The sequence below is a fragment of the Erpetoichthys calabaricus genome, chromosome 11, assembly GCF_900747795.2.
Source record: "Erpetoichthys calabaricus chromosome 11, fErpCal1.3, whole genome shotgun sequence".
Classification (NCBI taxonomy): Eukaryota; Metazoa; Chordata; class Cladistia; order Polypteriformes; family Polypteridae; genus Erpetoichthys; species Erpetoichthys calabaricus.
In genome coordinates this window covers 82,861,186-82,881,816 of record NC_041404.2, presented here as the reverse complement: position 1 = coordinate 82,881,816, position 20,631 = coordinate 82,861,186, and the positions used below count along the sequence as shown (strand labels likewise).

At 38.6% G+C, this 20,631-nt stretch overlaps 1 protein-coding gene across 8 annotated transcripts in view; it reads right to left on the bottom strand.

Annotated features, from left to right (window-relative positions):
- The window catches only part of cxxc5a (CXXC finger protein 5a), a 296,926-nt gene that overhangs the window by 209,481 nt on the left and 66,814 nt on the right, over positions 1 to 20,631 (bottom strand). Inside the window, exon 3 of one of the 8 annotated variants that reach the window (XM_051933912.1) lies at positions 19,305 to 19,373. The exons of the other annotated variants lie outside the window; for them this stretch is intronic. Within the exon in view, the coding sequence (XP_051789872.1) occupies positions 19,332 to 19,373 (42 nt within the window). The 3' untranslated portion in view covers positions 19,305 to 19,331. The remainder of the gene's footprint in view (positions 1 to 19,304; positions 19,374 to 20,631) is intronic. 8 annotated transcript variants of the gene reach the window in all.

Sequence of the window (20,631 nt, the reverse complement as noted above, 5' to 3'; positions counted from 1 at the left end):
TATATATATATATATATACTGTATATATATAGGTGCAGACCTGCTATTTACTCTGTAGGTAAGCATCAAGGATCTGAGCCAGTATAGTAATCTGATGAGAGGAATGAAATGTGCCCACCATGATCGGCTGAACATCAGATGTCCTGCTGCATTTTGAATCATCCGCAGTGGCTTGGTGAAACATGCTGGTGCTCCTGCCAGCAGAGAGTTGCATTAGTTTGATTGATAACTGTCTGTGGAGTTGTTTACATTGTGTCATCCTCTCCTTGTGTTTGTGAATTGTGCATGTGTGGGTCGATTTTGGCTTAGTTTCAGCATAATCAGAGCAATTAACTGTCTATTATAAGTGTGGTGTTTTGTTATTGTCACAGAAAGGGTAAACCAGGGTGGCAGTGAGTAAGACCCCATTATCTTAAGAAATAGCAGTGAGTAACTTTGACCTGAACTAACTGAGTTCTTAGCATAATGAAGCATCAGTACAGTAGTATTGGACTTCAGTTTTCCCATAACACTGCTTAGGATAAAGCAGGTTTAGAAAATGGATGGATGGGTGAAACTAACACTGGATAGGATGCCAGTCAATTGCAGGCCACACCTGCACCTACACTCACTCACACTGTGCCAGTTTGGTGTTACTCAATAACATAACATGCTGGTCTTTGAGATGAGTGATTAAACTGAAGTACCTGGAGAAAACCAATTTGTACAAAAAGAACGCCAAACTCCACACAGAGAATATCCGGGCCCGGAATTTTATTGTGAGGCAATAGGGTGTTGTACTGTGTTAGCCATTATGGATGTAATGAGAAGTCAAGCAAAATGACACCTTTTATTGGCTAACTAAATGGATTACAATATGCTGCCACAAAAGCCTGCATATTATAAACTTTTTAGTTAGCCAATAAAAGGTGTCATTTGTTTTGACTTCTCATTGTGAGGCAACAAAGCTAACCAGTGTGTCTCCATTTTACTCTTTACTACATATATTTTTACATAGTTTATTAAAATTAAGTGAAATCCTCTATATAATGTAGGTCACTGAGCTGAAGAACACAGTGTCAGTGTTTTTAACACTTTGTGTGTAACAATTGGCAGTCAAAATGAAATTCCTTACATTGTAAAAGAGGCATTCATGTGAAAAGTTGACATTACTCTAGCTGGTGTGATATTAATGACCACAAAATAATTATCAACAGCTAAAACTGGTGAAAGCTTGCTGGAATAGAAAAAGAGTTAATAATAATAAACTATCATAATGATATAATGTTAATGCAAGTACACCAGACTTGGTTATGAAAAGCCATGCCTTGTCTTTTCTATTTATCACTTGTATTCACAAAACAGCGAGTGCTTTCTCTTTATTGATCCGTTAGATGATTTGTGCTTTCAGCGTGCACCATTCCAGCGTTATCATTATTTGATTGTTACTCTCATCTCAGAGGAGCATTTAAATGAAAAAGAGGTTATAAAATGAAAGATAAATAGCCAATCATTGTGTCAAATGGAAATTGATCATGCTTGTATTGTTTCATTGGCTGAAGAGCTAAATGTTGCGCCCTCCTCTCTTCTCCCACTCCTTCTAATCCCCGAGTAACAGCCTGAGATTTGCTTTCTCACGAGATTTGGTAACACAGATCAATCAAATTATTATAAAATGCATGTATCAGCCAAAGGAAATTCAGTCAGCACTCGTGTTTGGTTCGGGGTTTTGGTGCAAGATAGGATACTCCTAAAAATTCAGTGGTGCTAGAAATCAAGCATAGATACACCTATGCTTGCATTCTATGTATTTTTTAATTGCTAAAAAGTTTGATTAGAATGGCCAACGTTGATCAAAGACCTTTCATTATAATTCATCATCCGCTTGCACAGGGTGATGGACTGCTCATTCATGCAGGACCACAACAGATACGCCGCCTTGATGAGCGTGGAGATGCCCCTGCTCCAACTGCTGCATCCCAAACAGCTGAGCTTGTACAGCAGCAACACGCAGGCCCTGAAGCTCTTGTGAGACATCAGCAATGGCATATTATACCTCTGTGGGCTGAGATGGAAGAGGGATAAAGGCACGTCAAAACTGTGAGATGCTGTTTTTTCATTTAACAGTATTATTTTTCTTTTATCACAGAACAGGATGCTACCTGGCCAGGGGAGTACACTCCCTGTAAAAAATGCTCTGGATTTAATAGCTGTTACCGGGGTTTAGCCAGTTTTTCAGGCTACTCCAACAAATGCTCGGAATGTGCTTTATACTTCTCAATTTGGCAGTACTAGGGAAGGATGCTTAAGACAGGATGCCCTTCTTGATGCAAACCGCTTTAAATGGCCTTTAATCACATGCAGTGGAATAGTGATGATATTATAACCCCAAGTCTTGGGGAATTAATCTTCACATCAGGATGTACCCTGATCTTAATCACAGAATTGAATGGAGAGCTGGAAGCAAAGGAAAATCGGCATCAAGGGAAACAAAAAGACTACCCGAGTTTGAAGATCTATGGTAACCATTCTCTGCATATACAGAAAGAATCCCCCACCAGTGTATTAGAAAGGGACTGGTGGGACAGACCCCATTTGTGTTGTGTACATTCTAATGTTTACCTCTCCTTTGTGCATCAATATGATAAATAAAATATAGTGAGTTACCAATCTTTTTTTTTTTTTTTTAATACAGACCATAACGGGATGGGACTAAATTACTCATAATTGATCAATTAGACAGCTGGTTCCTAGTTCATTAGGAGAACCCAAATCTACCAGCCATGATCACATCCTGCCATAATGTACAGTTTAAGAAATCCAGCCTTTCAAGAGCATTCAAAATATTATCATTGTAGGGCTTGAGAGTGAAAAGACGTCAAAGCTCTTAATTTATCATAACCACTGGGACAGACGTCAGCTTCTGCTGTCTGAATACATTATGGCAAAGCAAAGTTGGTGACAGAGGTACAGTCAAACAAGGCTATCCTCAAATTATTCCAGCATATAGCACAAAATAGGTAAGAAATGGAAAATGTATAAAAAGGGAGCAACATTATCAGAATAATGAATAAGCACGTCCAATGAAGTCACTCAGGGTTTAACATGCAATGTGACAAAGTGAAAAAGGCATGACCTGTGTCTGAAATATCTTACAAGTAAATTAGAACCACAGTGACAAAAATGGCAAACAGACTTTTAGAACCGTTGCTGTGGATACATTTGCCTTGTGTCCATTAAGCAAATAGGTTGAATGGTTAATTAAAACTCACACTTTTATGGTAACTAAACAAATGAAACAAAACACTTTCTGGTTTATATAACTGTTAACATTTTGGCAATACTGGAATGCATTGAGGTTCCTCAACAGTATTGTCTGTGTATCTCATCCATCCTTATATCCGTCCATCCACTGACTAAACTTACTTAATCCAATTGTAGAGTCACATGCAACCATAGGTTATTCCTACCTGCACTGAAGGCAAGATGTGGCATTTTGTGTACTTTATAGACATTAAAGTACACGTTTCACAGAAATTTTGCACATACACCATTTTACACTCATGACTGGTAACCAATTATCACATACAAAAAAAGTAAGTTACCTTTAAAAGAGTTCTAAAGCAACTCAGGACCAGGCTTCCACCTGTAGATTTATTCTATACAGATATATATATGTAGGATTATAGTAGTACTAGGGTGTTGTACCGTGTTAGCCATTATGAATGTAGAGAAAAGTCTAGCAAAATGACACCTTTTATTGGCTAACTAAAAAGATTACAATATGCAAGCTTTCGAGGCAACTCAGGCCCCTTCTTCAGGCTAGATGTAATTGCCTGAAGAAGGGGCCTGAGTTGCCTTGAAAGCTTGCATATTGTTATTTTTTTTGTTCGCCAGTAAAAGGTGTCATTTTGCTAGACTTTTCTCTACGTAGGATTATGAAAGTCTGACATTAATGATGTCAACCCCATGTTATTTACGGGAAGAAAAATGAGCAAAAGGGTGAAAAGTATAGTAAAAACGAGCAAAGTCCACATTTTCTGCCATTAAAATTAACACTCGCTGGAGTGGCATCTAGCTAGCAATTTCAATGGGGAACAAATAGTAAATATAAAGCACTGGTGAATGTCATTGTGATAACAGGTCAAAGTGCATCTTCATTTTTTTCCTGGCAATAACCTCCACCCTAGGTCTCTGCAACAAAGGAAAACAAAGTTTGTGGTTTTACATGAATACATATTGAAATATCCAAGCGACTAAAGATGTGTTAGATAAGGAAGGTGGTCTTATGACCTTTGGTCCTTGTCTGTATAATGTTGGGCTCTCATATCCAGATAGTTAACTCCAGTGATTTACTGAGCTACGACTGCTATTGTGGGCATCAAGATCACGATCCCCTCAGCACACAAAGATGAACAATTAGAACACACTTCAGACAGACACCCTCAGCCAGGGTACATTAACAATTTTCAAAAAATAATTCCTGATATAAAAGTATTCTGAATGCATGTGTAATTTAATGAAAGGAACCAATAAACCCCGAAGTAGCATTTAAAAAAATAAAAACTAATAAAACTACCAGCTTCTCCAGTTTACCTTGACTGACAGGTGTCTTTGCTACATATGATTTAATCCTAAGAGACTAATTCATCCCGTTGTATGGATAATCTCTTATAATGGTAGTAAACTAAGAACATCTTATTTGGCCACTAACTTTGGAACCAAATATAGACAATAAAAAAGTGGGTGTAAAAAGTAAATGCTGCCAGCCTAGAGTGAGCAAACAAGGCTTTTGTAGACAAATCAGCATTATTCAAGAGATTCAGATAGATAATGGTGTTCATTTCCAACTCCCAGTCAAAGTTACTGGCATACGCATGCTGCTTTTAAGTAGTTCAGGTTACAAGCTACACCAGCCAAGCGAAAATCACAAGCGGGAACAGCTCTTCTGTTTAATTACTTTATATTCAATACTCTAAGCTCCTGTACAATTCTGTACAAAAGTGCACTCTATAAAAGGCACCATATAAAATAAAGAATGATGGTTTAATGCATTGCTTTTTTTTTCTGCCAATGATTCAAGCCGAGTAGCAAGGCCTTGTACGTGTGTTGGATTGCAAAGAAAGAGGGCAGGACCTGCGCCTTACTCTGTCTCCATACCAATGAGAATGATTCAGGTTTGTTTCTAGCGCAAACTATCAATATTGAAAATAGGGCCAACAGGAATCTGCTGAATATTACAAGAACTAACCATATGCTGCCACTCTTCAGCTAGACAGTACCCAGAAATTACGGGTATCATATTAAATGTTTCCATACACTGCAAAATATATGAGCTGTAGGTCACATACATTTTGTCCTTCCATGTATAAATGAGGCATGTTATGAAAAAAATTTTATGGAAACGCATAAACCAAGTGTATAAATACTCACATGCACATGTCTTTCAGGGAGAATTGGATGCAACTAAATAGATAAATAATGCTGACACAATTTAACAGGAAGGTCAATTCCTGCCCTGCTGTATAGAAAACACTGGGCAGAGGGACTCTTCATCAGATTATGTCAAAAAGTGTTTAAAGTTTAGTGATTTCATACGAATGCAAGTAAAAAATATAATCAATGTAAACAAAAGCGACTGCTTGGATCAATGTGTGTCGTGGCTCTCTCTTTGCAAGCGCAGCAACGGCTTCTGCTTGTCATTTAGCTGACTGGCACCCTACTGGCTTGTGTGGGAGTGCCCCCTAGCAGCAAATATGACCAAAGATACTCTGCACATGTTGATCAGCCGTCTTAAAATTTTCATTAGAAATGATAGAAGCCTACTTGCCTAACATTTATGAGTATAAAAATCGCACATTTTAATGGGATTTTTAAATGTTAAGCTTGCACACTCAGAATGAGGTGCAATATATACAACAAGAGAAGAAAATGCAATTTAAAGACATTTTAGGAAAATAGGCAGCCACAAAAACAAGTCATGTTTACACTTTGCTGATGTCGCTGCTTGTTCTATAAGTGGCACACTGATTCCACGTGGGGACCCATCCACACAGCACACTCAGAAGATTTTCTGGTTTGTATCCCCACCGTGGCCTAGGCATGTTGTATTATCTAGTGGATAAGGTGATGGTCTATAAAACCACAAGATTATCAGTTCAGTCCCCACCTCTGCTGCACTGTTTCACTCTTAGCTGATCACTTACTTTGCAAGTGTTTTAAACGTAGAAATATATTTACTGTATTGACAACTGTGCTATACCTTTTAATTTAGCATTCACTACAAAAAGGCGCAACATACAATAAACATTTGTTTACTCAGACGGCAATGTGGATCTGTCTGCATTACAGATGTCCAATAATGGGGCTCAGTTTATCCATGGCATGCCTAAACAATGTTTGTTTCCTCCAGTCATACCATTCAGCTACTAGGAACATCAGAAGGGGAGTTCCGTGTCTCAAAATAAAGAGCCTAGGCCAGCCAGAATGCGAAATCGCCCAAGCCATGACAGATTTATAGTGCACTGAATTATCCTCCCATATATGAGGCATGTCCATGTCTTTGACGAAAGCAGCTTCACCCGAGACACCAATCAATGGCTGAAACTTTCCAGCCCTGCTGTGAAGAAGCCTTCTCTCAATGATTTAGTCAAGCCTGACTTTTAGCAGCTGAGCCCAGAGCATTTAGTATGCAGTTAGTGTGCCTTATTAACGTCCGGCTCACATTTCAGGGTGAAGCAAACAAGCTAACATCATTAAAGTCTTGCCTCATGGCCACAGGAAACAAAACACAGAAAACATCCTCCAAAGCCGCAGCCCCAGTGTCTGGCACCGAGGAGGGCACATGTGTGGAATGCACTGTTCTCGTCGCTGCTTCCTGTCCAGACAACCACAAGTGTCTCCTAAGCCTAGCAGGCTACCTCGCCTTCTGCCGTGACTAATAACCTGCAGGACGTTGCAAGACGCCTTGCTTTTATTGCTCACTGTTTTCTCCCTTCGCACTCTCACATCCTTAAAGCACCAAGTCCAGCTGCGTGCACCTGAGCCCCACAACCCAGCTAAGGGCTTTGCTGCAAAACATTAACCCTTTGTGGCACTGAATATCAGTTCATCTAGCATTGCACGTTATAGGTCACTACAGCAGAAATCACTAGCTATCGTCCAGTTAGCCATACACGAGCAGCTCTATTTTGTGTTTAGCCTGGAAAAACAGCATAAGTATGTGATGTTTAACATTAGTTATATTTTTTAAAAAGACCAATTAATACTTTGTATGCAGGGTATTCTTTGTATATCCCCATCTGGGCCTTTTTGTAGCTTAAGGACAGACAGCTCTGGGATGGCGCCAGATAACAGTAGGATCAGCCTGGGGGCAAGCAAGGTAAGCTGCCAGGGATGGCTCGGCTTAAAGCTTATTGCAACTGCAGTCCTCCAATACTGCCAAGCAATAGTCCCTCATGACAAAGCAAAATTATCATCTCTCTTCATTTTTTTTGATGACCTGAATAACAAAAAGCATTCTCCAGTAACACTTCAGTTTCAGATCAAAGTTGAGGCTAATCTGCAAGTGAACTACAACAGGAAAATTGACCAGGAGGATACAGTAAATTGAGCTGTAAACACGCAACAAAATGTCTGCAACTGCAGGAGTTATAGGAAAACTTGGCTGTTTGGAAAAAAAAAAACAAACCTAATTTTGTCTTTTTAAAGTACACGATTACGACATCCGAATGAAATTTTTAAAAAACACAATATTGTCCATCCTGTCCATTAATTAAGTTGATAATTTTATACGCATTTCTGCTTTACTATAACAAAACTCTCAAGCCTACTTAATGCAATTCAGGGACACGAACAATCCCTGGATAGGGCACCATTCCATCATAGTACCTGCACATTTGCCAATTAACTTAATGTACACATCCTTGGGAATTTGAGAATGAGGCCAAAATAGCTGGAGGAAAACCCACACAGACAGAGGGAGAACCAGCATGGGATCTGAACCTTTGATGCTAGATCTATAAAGTGGCAGTGCTGAACACTGTACTATCACGCTACTCATTATTGGCTTTAAAGCTTTTCGTTTTTTAACATGGTGATGAGAAAACTCAAAAATCCTAGGTTCATTTCCCAACCTGTTCACTTTCCCCCTAGACACAGTCTCCCTGTTTACCTCTGATATTCCAGTTTATAGTGATTTACGCGTCGGGTCAATTAGTCACTCTAAATTGTGTGACTGTGTCTATGATGGTCAGCCACTACGTCTAGAATTAATACCTGTCTACAAACTGCTGCTGACTGAATTGGAAAATCAGATTCAATAATGGATGGATAAATGGTTAAATACATGTTGGTGGGATAAGTCACAGCGTACCAGCATGTTAATTAAATATTCTGCGTTGATCCCAAGTCATAGTGACATACATTCATCTACTTTAAAGCCTACATACTCCAGTCAGGATTGCGGAAATGGAAGCCAAACCTGGCTGCAAAACAGGAACCCAAGCCGGATGGATGCCAACCAACCCATTTACATACTTTCAAAGCAGGCAGATTTAGAGGAACACACTGGCCTGACAGAATGTCAGTGGACTAAAGAGGGAAAGGCAAGTGAAAACAACTCTCATTGTAGTCAATGTCTTAGTCCTCTGGTATTGAAGTTAATTGCTTACTGTAATGTCTGTAAATGTCTGTTTACTGTAAATGCATCACACATTACATTTGGAATGAATTTGTTATCTGCTCATGCACCCTATTCATCCATCTGAATATGTTTTGAACCTGAACCCTACCACTGTCCTATCAATACAGGCATAATGTTTGAACTAGAGTTAATCAGGATGCCTGTCACCCAAGTGCATGCCACACTTAATCCAAAGGAATTAAGCTCAAGCCCACTAGCACCATCCCAGTGCCAAATCCCTCATCTGATTCACTTAATGTACACTGCCATAGGAAAATGGATATATATGGATGGTCTTGGTGTCTAATATAGAAGGAAAGCTACAGGTGGGGGGCCAAGCAGTGCAAAATACATCTCTTTACTATAAATGACAATTTTGCTTTCAAGTTCCCTAAATAGCTGGCCAATAAACCAAGATAACTGAACTTCAAGATATTAGCATGCTTACATTAGCTTACACTACACAAAAAAGGAGTGCTTCAAGGCATAGGAAAATACAGTGCAAAAGTCAGCCTAATATGTTTTCATTACTGTTATTATTATTACCTGCTTAAACTATTTACTAAGGCCTTTACAGTGCATTTTTTTACAGGTTGGAGATCATTCTGGAAGTGCACTTAATAGGGAAAGGAGGCATGATACACACCCCCACCATACAGCGTGAAAAACCTCAGTGTAATGTAAATCCTTAACATTACACTCCATTTAATTTAACGTACTTGTACTAACGTGCCAGATGAAACTCAACCTGCCATGCCGTCCGTGCCCTGATGCTGTTCAGGCTGAAACCAACAGGACTGAAATCCCGGTCACCTGATCAACTGCTGCTGTCATCAGCATTTGTTGTGACGCCTGCATGTTGGGCCCTGTCTATATTTATAACCTGCAACTCAGTTTCTGCTTTCAAAAGCATGCTGACATCGTTCTAAAAGATTCTGGAGTCGTCCTTGTTTAGCTGCTGCCTTGAACAAGACACTCTGCTTTCTGTGATCCACAAAGAAGAGCTAGTACACCTGCTCAGTTTGTAAGCTGTGCCCACATTATTTCGGATGCAGCCAGCGTTAGACAAAGCAGCCTTAATGAGACATATTAACCCTTTGATTTAATCAAGAGATAGAAATAGTGTTAAAACTAATGAAAATTCTGTTTCTCAGTAGTGCATCAAGTATCGTAAAAATTATAAATAATGTAATTGAACCTTAATAAAATGACCCTACATACATGTATTGAGGTACATCTTTGATACAATATTTAGTTGCAGGATGCTAGTTCTTGATTACATGTACCAGTGCAGAGTTTAAAAATTGCAATCCAAAATCAACAGCATTTGGAAAACAAAATAAATATACTGTACTTAAATTACTTTTTAACCAGGATCAGAAGTGATGTACTTGCTAGCCAGCTTTTTTATCATAGAATTCTAGCATTAATTTGAATGATGCCTTCAACATAGTAGAATGGGAGTAGGGATGAAGGTGTAATGTGTCCATATTAAGGATTTGTTTAAATTGTGGCTTTCACATTCATGTTTTGGTATATTTTAGTAAAACTGGTACATATGCTTGTTCCAGAATATTTTCTCTAATGACGGAGGTGGCCAAAGGTAAAGCTGTTGCCAGAATCAAAGAAGAATTAAGACTGTCTGAAAAGGGGCTTCTTGGAGATAGAAGAACATACGATGGCAGAACACCAGACTGGGAAGAAGAACCACTAGAATCAGTATTCTCTTTTAGGTGCTATGGAAAGGAAGACACCCAAAGTAACCCCACCAAGTGACACAGGGTGATAGTAGTACCCTGGCAAGTAGCCTGATAACATTCCCAAGACACTTCATGGCAGCAGGTAAACCCAATGAAGGATGGGTGGCTTTGTTCTGAATGAAGGGGTCTTCAATGCATAATAAGGATGCCTGAGTCTTCGGTAAAGAGAGTAAAGGCCTGGCCAGAAATACTTCTACAGCCTGAGAGGAGTGAGCAGAGAGAGCCCACAAGGAGCCATGCTACCCTAAAAAAAAGGACAGGCAGCTCCAGAAGCTGCCTTCATGGCCTCACTCTCTAAAAGTCTATAAGAATTCACAGGGATACCAAAATGAAACCACAGAGTACCAAAATTTGGTAGTTCTACAGTTTTATAGAACCATCCTTAATCTCATAAGTGATTCCAAAGTTTGATATGCATCTATCCACAGGATGGAGATTTAACTACTGCCACTGCTAGAAATCCTACAAGTTCTATCTGGTTAAAAGTTCACTGATATGAGGAGGATAGGCTAAGATCTGAATAGAAATACACAGAGATATAGTAGGTGTGTGTGATTGTGTTTATTTAGTTCTGAAAAGTTGGAAACTTAGAAGCCGTACCACCAGAATGTCAGGACAACATCTTGCCATTGGGGTAGCAGGTCTTGCTTTAGTATTTGTAGCTCCTTTGTTACATTATGTTCTCCCATTTAACATTTATTTTCTGGTAAATAAAAAACACATTTGATGAAACGTGTGTCTTTTTGGTCTTATTCTGGGTTTGGAGATGCACCAGGTAGCTGTATCCTATTAGACAATATTTGTGCAGACTATAATAAGTCTCAGAAATAAGTCTTTTCTGAGACTTGTGCTTAGAGCTGTCCTAAAATGAAATCCAGCTCCAGGTTCCTAACCTATGGGACTATTGCTTGGTGTGCAGTGCAACATGACTCGTCGCTATGCGCTCATTAGTTAACAATTCATGCAGCTATATGATTAAATATATCTATAAACTATATGCAAAATGGTATAAAACATGTATCAAATAGATGAAACTTGTTGACAGTCAAAATATTTAAAACATCTGACTTGCTAAGGAGTCAAGCTGTTTTAGCTGGCAATCTGGAAGGTGGTAGAGGTAAACTGCTAAATTTGTGCACCAGTGTTTGATGTGCTAACCATACCTGTTAATATACACAGGGTCTTGTAAAACAGCACTGTACCTCCAGTATATGCAGTTACAGTATATGCAATATGTGATCGTAGAGTCACCACTTATTTAGGAGAGAAGTATAGTGTAAAACAATGATAAACAGCTTATGCTTGAGTAAAGTGCTTAAACACAGTTATAGAAATACAGCATATTAATTACTTGATATTCTGAAACCTATTTAAATCAGTTCAATGCAGTGGGCAGCTGGATATTATCCCAGTAAAATTAGCACAGGATGTCTACCAGCCCTGGGCAGAGGGCCACTCCGTTGTTGAGCCCACAGGGGCCAAATGGGAATCACTGACTATCCTAACATAAACACCTTTAGAGTATGAGAGGAAAACTAAGCTACCTGCTGAAAAACCCAGCACAAAAAACACAGGGAATGTATAAATGCCACAAAACAGTGACTGCTTGTAGAATTCAAACCTAGGAAACTTGATCCATGAGGCTCCTGTGCTAACCACTGCACCAACTTGCTGCTTATAAAGTAACTGTATGAATCCACTCTAGTAAAATGCATAATTTCAAACATATCTTTATAATAAGAACAAAATTGTGATCCCCATCACCCATCCTGTCACAGATCAGTGTCATTATTCCAGTGACCTTACATTTTATTTGGATCCTAAATAAGAAGCACAAAAAACACATCTATTGATTTCATTTTTTCCCCTGAACAACCTCTGCACATTTGAAAAATGCACGCAGATGCACCAAATATATTCTAATTTAATGTAACCTGTTATTTTCTGAGTGCTGCATTTGACACCATTGATCATAATATTCTTAAGAATCGCCTTAGTCAATGGGTGGGCTTCTCTGGCAGTGTCTTAAATTGGTTTGAATCCTACCTGGCAGGGAGAAAATTCTTTGTTAGTTGTGGTAATTATAATTCAAAGACACATGATATACTATATGGTGTTCCACAAGGCTCTAACCTGGGTCCACTGCTCTTCTCAATCTACATGCTTCCATTAGGTCAGATTATCTCGGGACATAACGTGAGCTACCACAGCTATGCTGATGACACACAGCTGTATTTATCAATAGCACCTGATGACCCCGAATCTCTTGATTCGCTAACACAATGTCTAACCTGTATCTCAGAATGGATGAATAGTAACTTTCTCAAATTAAATAAAGAGAAAACCGAAATCTTAGTGATTGGCAATAATGGATACAATGAGGCTATTAGAAATAAACTGGGTGCATTAGGATTAAAAGTCAAAACGGAGGTAAAAAGCTTAGGGGTAACCGTTGATTGTAATCTGAATTTTAAATCGCATATTAATCAGATCACTAGGACAGTATTTTTTCACTTAAGAAACATAGCAAAAGTTAGACCTCTTATATCATCGAAAGATGCAGAGAAATTAGTTCACGCATTTGTTTTCAGTCGGCTAGATTACTGTAACGCACTCCTCTCTGGACTACCCAAAAAAAGACATCAATCGTTTGCAACTAGTGCAGAATGCAGCTGCTAGAATCCTTACCAGGAAAAGAAAATCCGAACACATTTCTCCAGTTTTGATGTCACTACACTGGTTACCTGTGTCATTCAGAATTGACTTTAAAATTCTGCTTATGGTTTATAAAGCCTTAAATAATCTCGCCCCATCTTATATATCGGAATGTCTGACACCTTATATTCCAAATCGTAACCTCAGATCCTCAACTGAGTGTCTCCTTAGAATTCCTAGAGCAAAACTTAAAAGAAGTGGTGAGGCGGCCTTCTGCTGTTATGCACCTAAAATCTGGAATAGCCTGCCAGTAGGAATTCGCCAGGCTAATACAGTGGAGCACTTTAAAAAACTGCTGAAAACACATTATTTTAACATGGCCTTCTCATAACTTCACTGTAATTTAATCCTGATACTCTGTATATCCAATTCATTATAATAACTATTCATTCAAAATCTGTACTAACCCCTACTCTCTCTTCTGTTTCCTTTTCCGGTGTCCTGTTGGTGGTGGCTTGCGCCACCACCATCTACCCAAAGCACCATGATGTTCCAACAATGATGGATGGATTAAAAGCCAGAAGTCTGTATGACCATCAGCATCAAGTGACTCCGTGAGAACCCTAACTACAAAGAGGACTATTTCATTTATGTTAGGTAGAATGCCCAGAGGGGACTGGGCGGTCTCGTGGCCTGGAACCCCTACAGATTTTATTTTTTTCTCCAGCCTTCTGGAGTTTTTTTTGTTTTTTTCTGTCCACCCTGGCCATCGGACCTTACTCCTTTTCTATGTTAACTAATGTTGTCTTATTTTAATTTTGTATTTTGTCTGTTATTTTTCTTTTCTTCATTATGTAAAGCACTTTGAGCTACTTTTTGTATGAAAATGTGCTATATAAATAAATGTTGTTGTTGTATTTTTATTTACAATATAAGTAAATGCCCATTTCCCAATCCTGTTAACATGAAAAAAAAGATAATTATCTGCAATTAATCAAAATTTGCAGCATGCATTTCTAGTATTCACAACCTCCAAAGCCTTCCAAAATAACTTAACTCTGTAGTCAACTCTTACATAGTCGTAGCATGTTGAACTCAACTCAACAGAGAGACAAGAAAATGCAAAGCCAGAAGGCCTATTGATTAAAAAAGTGTGCGTGGGGGGTGTCAGTTTACAAAGGGCTTTATTGTAACCCATCCGTTCTCTTATTTTATGTCACTTATGTCATTTAGCTCTTCAGCATGTATAAACCTTTCAAAAAGAAAGCATTTTCATTTAGGGTAAATATCTGTATTATTAGTACAGCTTTGTATCCTTAGATGTAGGATTTGTACTAGAATAAAAGTGCCTTCCAGTGGCTCTTTTTTTCTCTTGATAAGAATATTATGTCTAGACAAATGCCTTACTCAGCAGAATAAATCATTTAAGAAACATTAGTATTAGCACTTTAACCCATGTCTCAGGAAATAACATTTACCACAATGTCTACTTGACATTCATTGATTCTGTACATCAGAATTTCTGTTTAGACATATACATTGGCAAATATTTTTACTACCTATGCATATCATTTTTTCATTCAATTTTTTTCTTTCACCTTTGCTGAAAAGAGGGAATTTTAAACGAGTCAGATAACTGACATGTGAAACAGTTATAGCGGAACCATTGAATTCCTTTAGAAAAATGCAAAGCCCTTAACTATATATTAAGGGCTTGAAGTCCAAAACTTCAAGTGTTTTTCTTATAAGAGATATTTAAAATTATGATTCGTATGAATGACTGTGGGTGTGGGCATCAGTCTGCCCAGAGAAGAAATGGTGACCCATCTGGCATATGTTTTTTGTCTTTCATCCACCACTGCTAGGCAGTAGTCCAACCCATTATCCTGAAGTCAATTAAACATGTTTGATAATGAAAGGATGTGTTTGATAATGTAGGGATAGTTTTAATGAAGGTTATCTTTTAAATAATTCTCATTTTCATAAAATCTGGTAATGTGTTTTAAAACATGAAATATGACATTTGTACACAAAAGCTAGATACTGTAAAGTAATTGTTATGTGAGGGGAGGCATGGTAGTGTAACAGTTGGCAATGATGTCTTATTACTCTAGGAGACAGGGTTTTAAAGTTAGTCTAGTAACTGTGTGGAGTTTGCAGGTACAAGTATTCCCATTTTCCTTGATTACTCCAAAAATATGTTTTTTTATATTAACTGACGATTCCAAACTGGTCATGGATGAGTGTGTGTGTGTGTGTGTGTGTGTGTGCGGATTTACGCTGTGATGGGCTACCACCCTGTCCAAAGCTACTTCTTGTGTTTTATCTAGTGCTGCTGAAGAAGGCTCCACACCTCTACAATAAAAGTGAATAATGCAAGTACAGTAAAAGAACAAAAGGGTAATTGCAATGTGCGTTTCTACATCTGTACAGAAATGCACACATCAAGTCACATATACTTAATTATATTAATATGTGCATAAATAAATACATATATATACGTACTTAAAATTCTATCTATCTATCTATCTATCTATCTATCTATCTATCTATCTATCTATCTATCTATCTATCTATCTATCTATATACATACTGTATATACACAAACACACACACACACGCACACGCACATACACACACACATATATATATATATATATATATATATATATATATATATATATATATATATATATATATATATATATATATATATATATATATATATATATATACACACACACACACACACATACGGTTTATATATAGTAACACTGTTCAACGCGCAAGCCTGCTGTGATGTGAGGTAATGATGACAGCACGACACTTACTGTTAACAGCGTGAGTTGTAGATCTTTTTAGTTCAGCTGTCTAGGCTACTTCTCTGTCCAATACATGGTAGGAATGTAAGCAAGTTGGCCATATGGGTTGCAGATTTGTACAAAAGGTGAACCTGATCTTGGTTACAGTGGTGTCGGTAATGGAATGTCCTTGCTGGGGATGGCAAACTTAAGTGAGAGATAGAGTGTTGTGTTCAAAGCATGCCACACTATATCATGGTACAAGGAGAACTTTGGCTCAGTTAGTTAAATCCTTTGTGTTCAAATTCTTGTGTTAACATTTACATCACTGAGTCACAATAGATAAGGCATAATAAGTCACCACATAGGCACACATGCCTGTTGAACCGAGTGATCATTATGTTTTCTGTTATGAGATAGTACTAGGAGGTTGTACCCTGTTAGCCATTATGGATGTAGTGAGAAGTCAAGCAAAATGACACCTTTTATTGGCTAACTAAAAAGATTATAATATGCAAACATTCGAGGTAACTCAGGGTCCTTCTTCATGCAAGATGTAATACAGAAACTGGAGTTTCCTGTGTTTAAATAGACACTAGGACAAATACAGCATTGGAAAAATAAGTTATGAGATGCAAACAAAACTTGCAAATCAGCTAAGCAACATAAAAAACCAGCCCAATGAAGAAATGTCAAAGAAAGAAAGACAAAGCATCTATTATTAACCATTTCCAAAGTCACACCTGAGTGATGAAGGACTGCCTATTTACTAAATTTAGTAGACATTTCTTCCATTATAGAGCTGCTTTGCCTGTATTCACATATTTTCCAGCAGATAACCAGCAAGGCACCTTTTAATTTCTAACCTCTACACTCTTTCCTTTCCCCTTAACGCACCACCGTTTTTCCCGTCAGGCATGACTGCAATTTGTTGAGAAGGCCTTTAAAATAAAGTTCCACCCCCGCAACCAGCAGGCATGGAGCCTTCGTTGACTTTCAGAAAGCCAGAGCCCTGGGATTTGGGGCCATTATGCTTTTTTTTTCTTTCCCTCTTTCATTCCTTTTTCTGTAGCACCTAACCAAGACGCAGACTGAAAAACAAGAGCCGCCCTACAAAGATGGTCTAAGCTTGGCAGCCATGGCAGAAATGACTGATGGGTGGCAGCTGGAAGAAAAAAAAAAGAGAATAAAAATAACATTTGTCACTGGGGAATGCCGGAGCTGTCGCAATCAGCCCATGGGGCTGCACTTGCCGAGGGGCAGCAGGCTGGACTCTCCATGCTGCAGTTCAAGCAGCAAAGCAACAGACGGATCTCTGCTGGCAATAATATTTTAGAGTTGTTTATTCATGTCTGATTCTTCTAATTTCTCTATAAGAGGAGACAGTAAAACCCACAGCATCCTGCAGCTTTTCACATGGGCATTTAGCACAGAATTTCATTTTGGCCTCCAGGAAAAGCTAGCTCCAAGGTACACAAAGCATGGACTCCCAGGTCTACACAAAGAATTGAGTACATTCTAATAGAAAGCTTCTTCAGGTTAGTTTATGTCACTTCAATCTGTTTAATTTACCTTTTTAACTCAACTGAGGGTGGCCTGGAGCAGGGGCCTATCTTCACAGCATTGTCACAAAGCAGGAACCAGCTGTGGACTGTAAGGCACAGATGCACATGACAGGCCAAATACTGGAATACTATTCTTTGTATACTGTTTATTCAAAGGCAGTGTAAAACACAATAAAAAAAAGATTAAATTATCATCATTTACAAAAACAGGGTTTTAAAATAATGTTTCTTATTTGTGCTTAAGTAAGTGATTTGTCAAGCTTGACTCCTAGCTTACACTGGAATCTCTAGAAGAACTGTGCAGCTTGAGTAATTTTGTATTTGGATATTCAAACTTGGTATTTGAGAGTTAAAAAATATACATGTACTGTACTAGAAAAAATCACATGGAAAATGTAAAACAAACTTATGCATTGAGGGACTGAAACATAAAGCTCTAGTATCAATATGTATATGCTTTCTTCCATTGGATATGTTGCAACACTAGCGTCACTTGTGATTCTACACCAAATACTTCTTCATCTTTGGAAATGCATTTTTAATTTAAATTTTGGAAGCATAGTGTAGATGTTATCTTTGAATAAAAGCTCTGTGCACACTATTTTCACATCGTTTGCGAAATTATTATCATTCATACTAAAATGACCGAAAACACATTTGACGTTATCATCCACCAACACCGGGCATGCGCACAGCATTGATGTCTTAAATCGGGCATACACAGTGCAATTTGTGCACGATTTGCAGTCATCAAATGATTTTTTGAGTCCGCCTGTCTTTTCCCAGGCAGCATGAGAGTGATTACAATGTCCAATTGCCTCTCACTGTCGCGCTATTAGAAAAATGTCTGTTATGTCAAATATTTTAGTCACCCGTCTCATAGTGTGAGCAGTCTCACAAGCTTTCTGAGGTTGCCATCAAATATCCCAAAATTCATTATGTCGCGACAGCAGTTAGTGTATATTGTACAACACAGTCTGATCACTCACATTGTATTATGTCAATCAGATTGAATGTTCTTGTGCAATTCAAGCATATATATGAGCGATGACTCTTATCATGCAGTACGAGTAGTCACTTGACAATGATTTCTAAATATCGCACAAAAAGGGATTTAGATGCATACAAGTAAGCAACACAACAAGTACCATGGAAAGCAACTCTTCTATGCCTGCTATGTTGGAATATGTTTTTCTTCCATGAAGGGTGACCAATCCGGTAATGAGATCCGGTAATCATTGTAATGAACAGGATCCAATCAGGGAAGAGCTACATAATAAGCATGAGCCAAGCAGAGGCTGGTTTTCAGAAATTTTTGTTTTTGTCTGTCCACACTGAAACACCACACTGGTGTTTTCAAAAGAGAGCGTTTTCAGAAGTATTAATTTTTGTTGGTAGTAAATGCCCGGGAAGCCTTGACGAAAGGTGAAAATGAAGATAAATGTCTTTGCTTATAAAGAATAATGTACTAGTGTGGACTGAGCCTTAAACATTCTAAAACTATACCTGCTTAGAAGAATAGAGGAACAAGAACAGGAAACTGTAGAGACAAATCCACACCGTTTTTTCTGATAAACAGCCTGAGACTTTTAAAAAGGCAGCCCACAAACACACAGCCATATTTAATTAAATTTCCCAAGGACATCTCTTTTACCTTAAACCTAAGTTCCTCATTGACAGCAGGTTAGGAGTTCCAGCCCAGTGCCGCTAACTATGCCACAATGAAGCAAGCACAAAAAGAATAAAGAAAAAGAAAGTTCACTAGTGCACTATGCAGTCTTTAAGAATGGCTTATAGATGTGGAGTATCACCATTTAATAGCTAAGTCATATATAACAAGCTAATATATAATAAAACATACCCAAGTACTGCAGGGGTTGTTGCTCATCTAGTACTCTCTAGGCTTAAAAACATCTTTCTCATGGTGGTCCTATAATAGAAAATGGGGTTTGAGAAGATGGATAGAATGAAGGATTAATGAATATATTACATTTTATCCTGATGGTGCAGCGATTCTATAAAGTATAGAAATGTTCATTATTTCAATATTTCAATATTTCCCCCCACAAACGTGTTCTTTGTTCAGAAGCACACAAAGTCATAAAAAAAGTGGAACAAAAACATAAGCCTAAATACCATAAGCAAAGCTCCCACAGTCTGGAAATAGGGAGGTAAAATATTCCGTAAAGATCAATACCAGAAAGGTTAACTTACTTCTAGCCACTCACTCACTTCTAACTAGGACAAGGAATCATCTTGGAGTCCAATTTTTTTCTCCAGGGACACCAGGCCACCTCTAGCAGCCAGAGTTTTTAGCATCCATTTAAGGACGAGGTCTCCAGGGCAGCACCCAGGTTCCTGTTTTATTAGGGGATTATCATAGTCCTATATAATTCTGTTATACTGGTTAGGAAGTGTTGACATTTCACACTTTCTCCCCTCAGCGTCACTTACTCTCTTTGGAAAGAGGACCAGACATTCTTGTCTTCAAGTGAGTATAGTCTGTTTGTCTTTTCTGGAGGCTTTCTATAGGATGTATCACTGCCCAGGCAACCCTTCTCCAAAAAAATTATATAAATGTATATAAATGGATCAGAATACTAAAGCAATGTTTCCAACATCTTGTAGAATCTACTCCAAGAAGAACTGAATGTATCTATGTATAGTAGCTATATGGGGTTGAAATCTGGGGTTGAAATCTAAGTAGTCAATGATGAGCTCAAATGAGGGCGAAACACGTGTCGCGTACTCTTTGCATTATTTGACAGTAAACTATTACGCCTCCTTCGGACCACGATGAGGCGACCACCCTGGTGGCTATGGGGACCACAGGAAAGGAGTATTGAAGCTCAACCCTATAGGGGCCCGCAGTCACCGCCAGGGGGTGCCCAGATGCCTGGAGAGCCTTGATCCTCAGCACTTCCGCCACACCCGGAAGTGCTCGGGGGACGAAGACCAGGGACACCCGGAGAAGTTCATTGGGAGGCACCTGGAGCACGTCAGGGTGAATATAAAAGGGGCCGCCTCCCTCCATTTGATGGCTGGAGTCGGGTGGAAGAGGATGGAGCTCGGAGGAGAGGAGTGGAGGCGGTCAGAAGAGAGAGAGGCATTGGAAAGGCCTGGACCGAAGGGTGATTGGTGCTGGGGCACTGCGTTGTGTGTGCGGTACTTTTGTAAATAGAAATTAA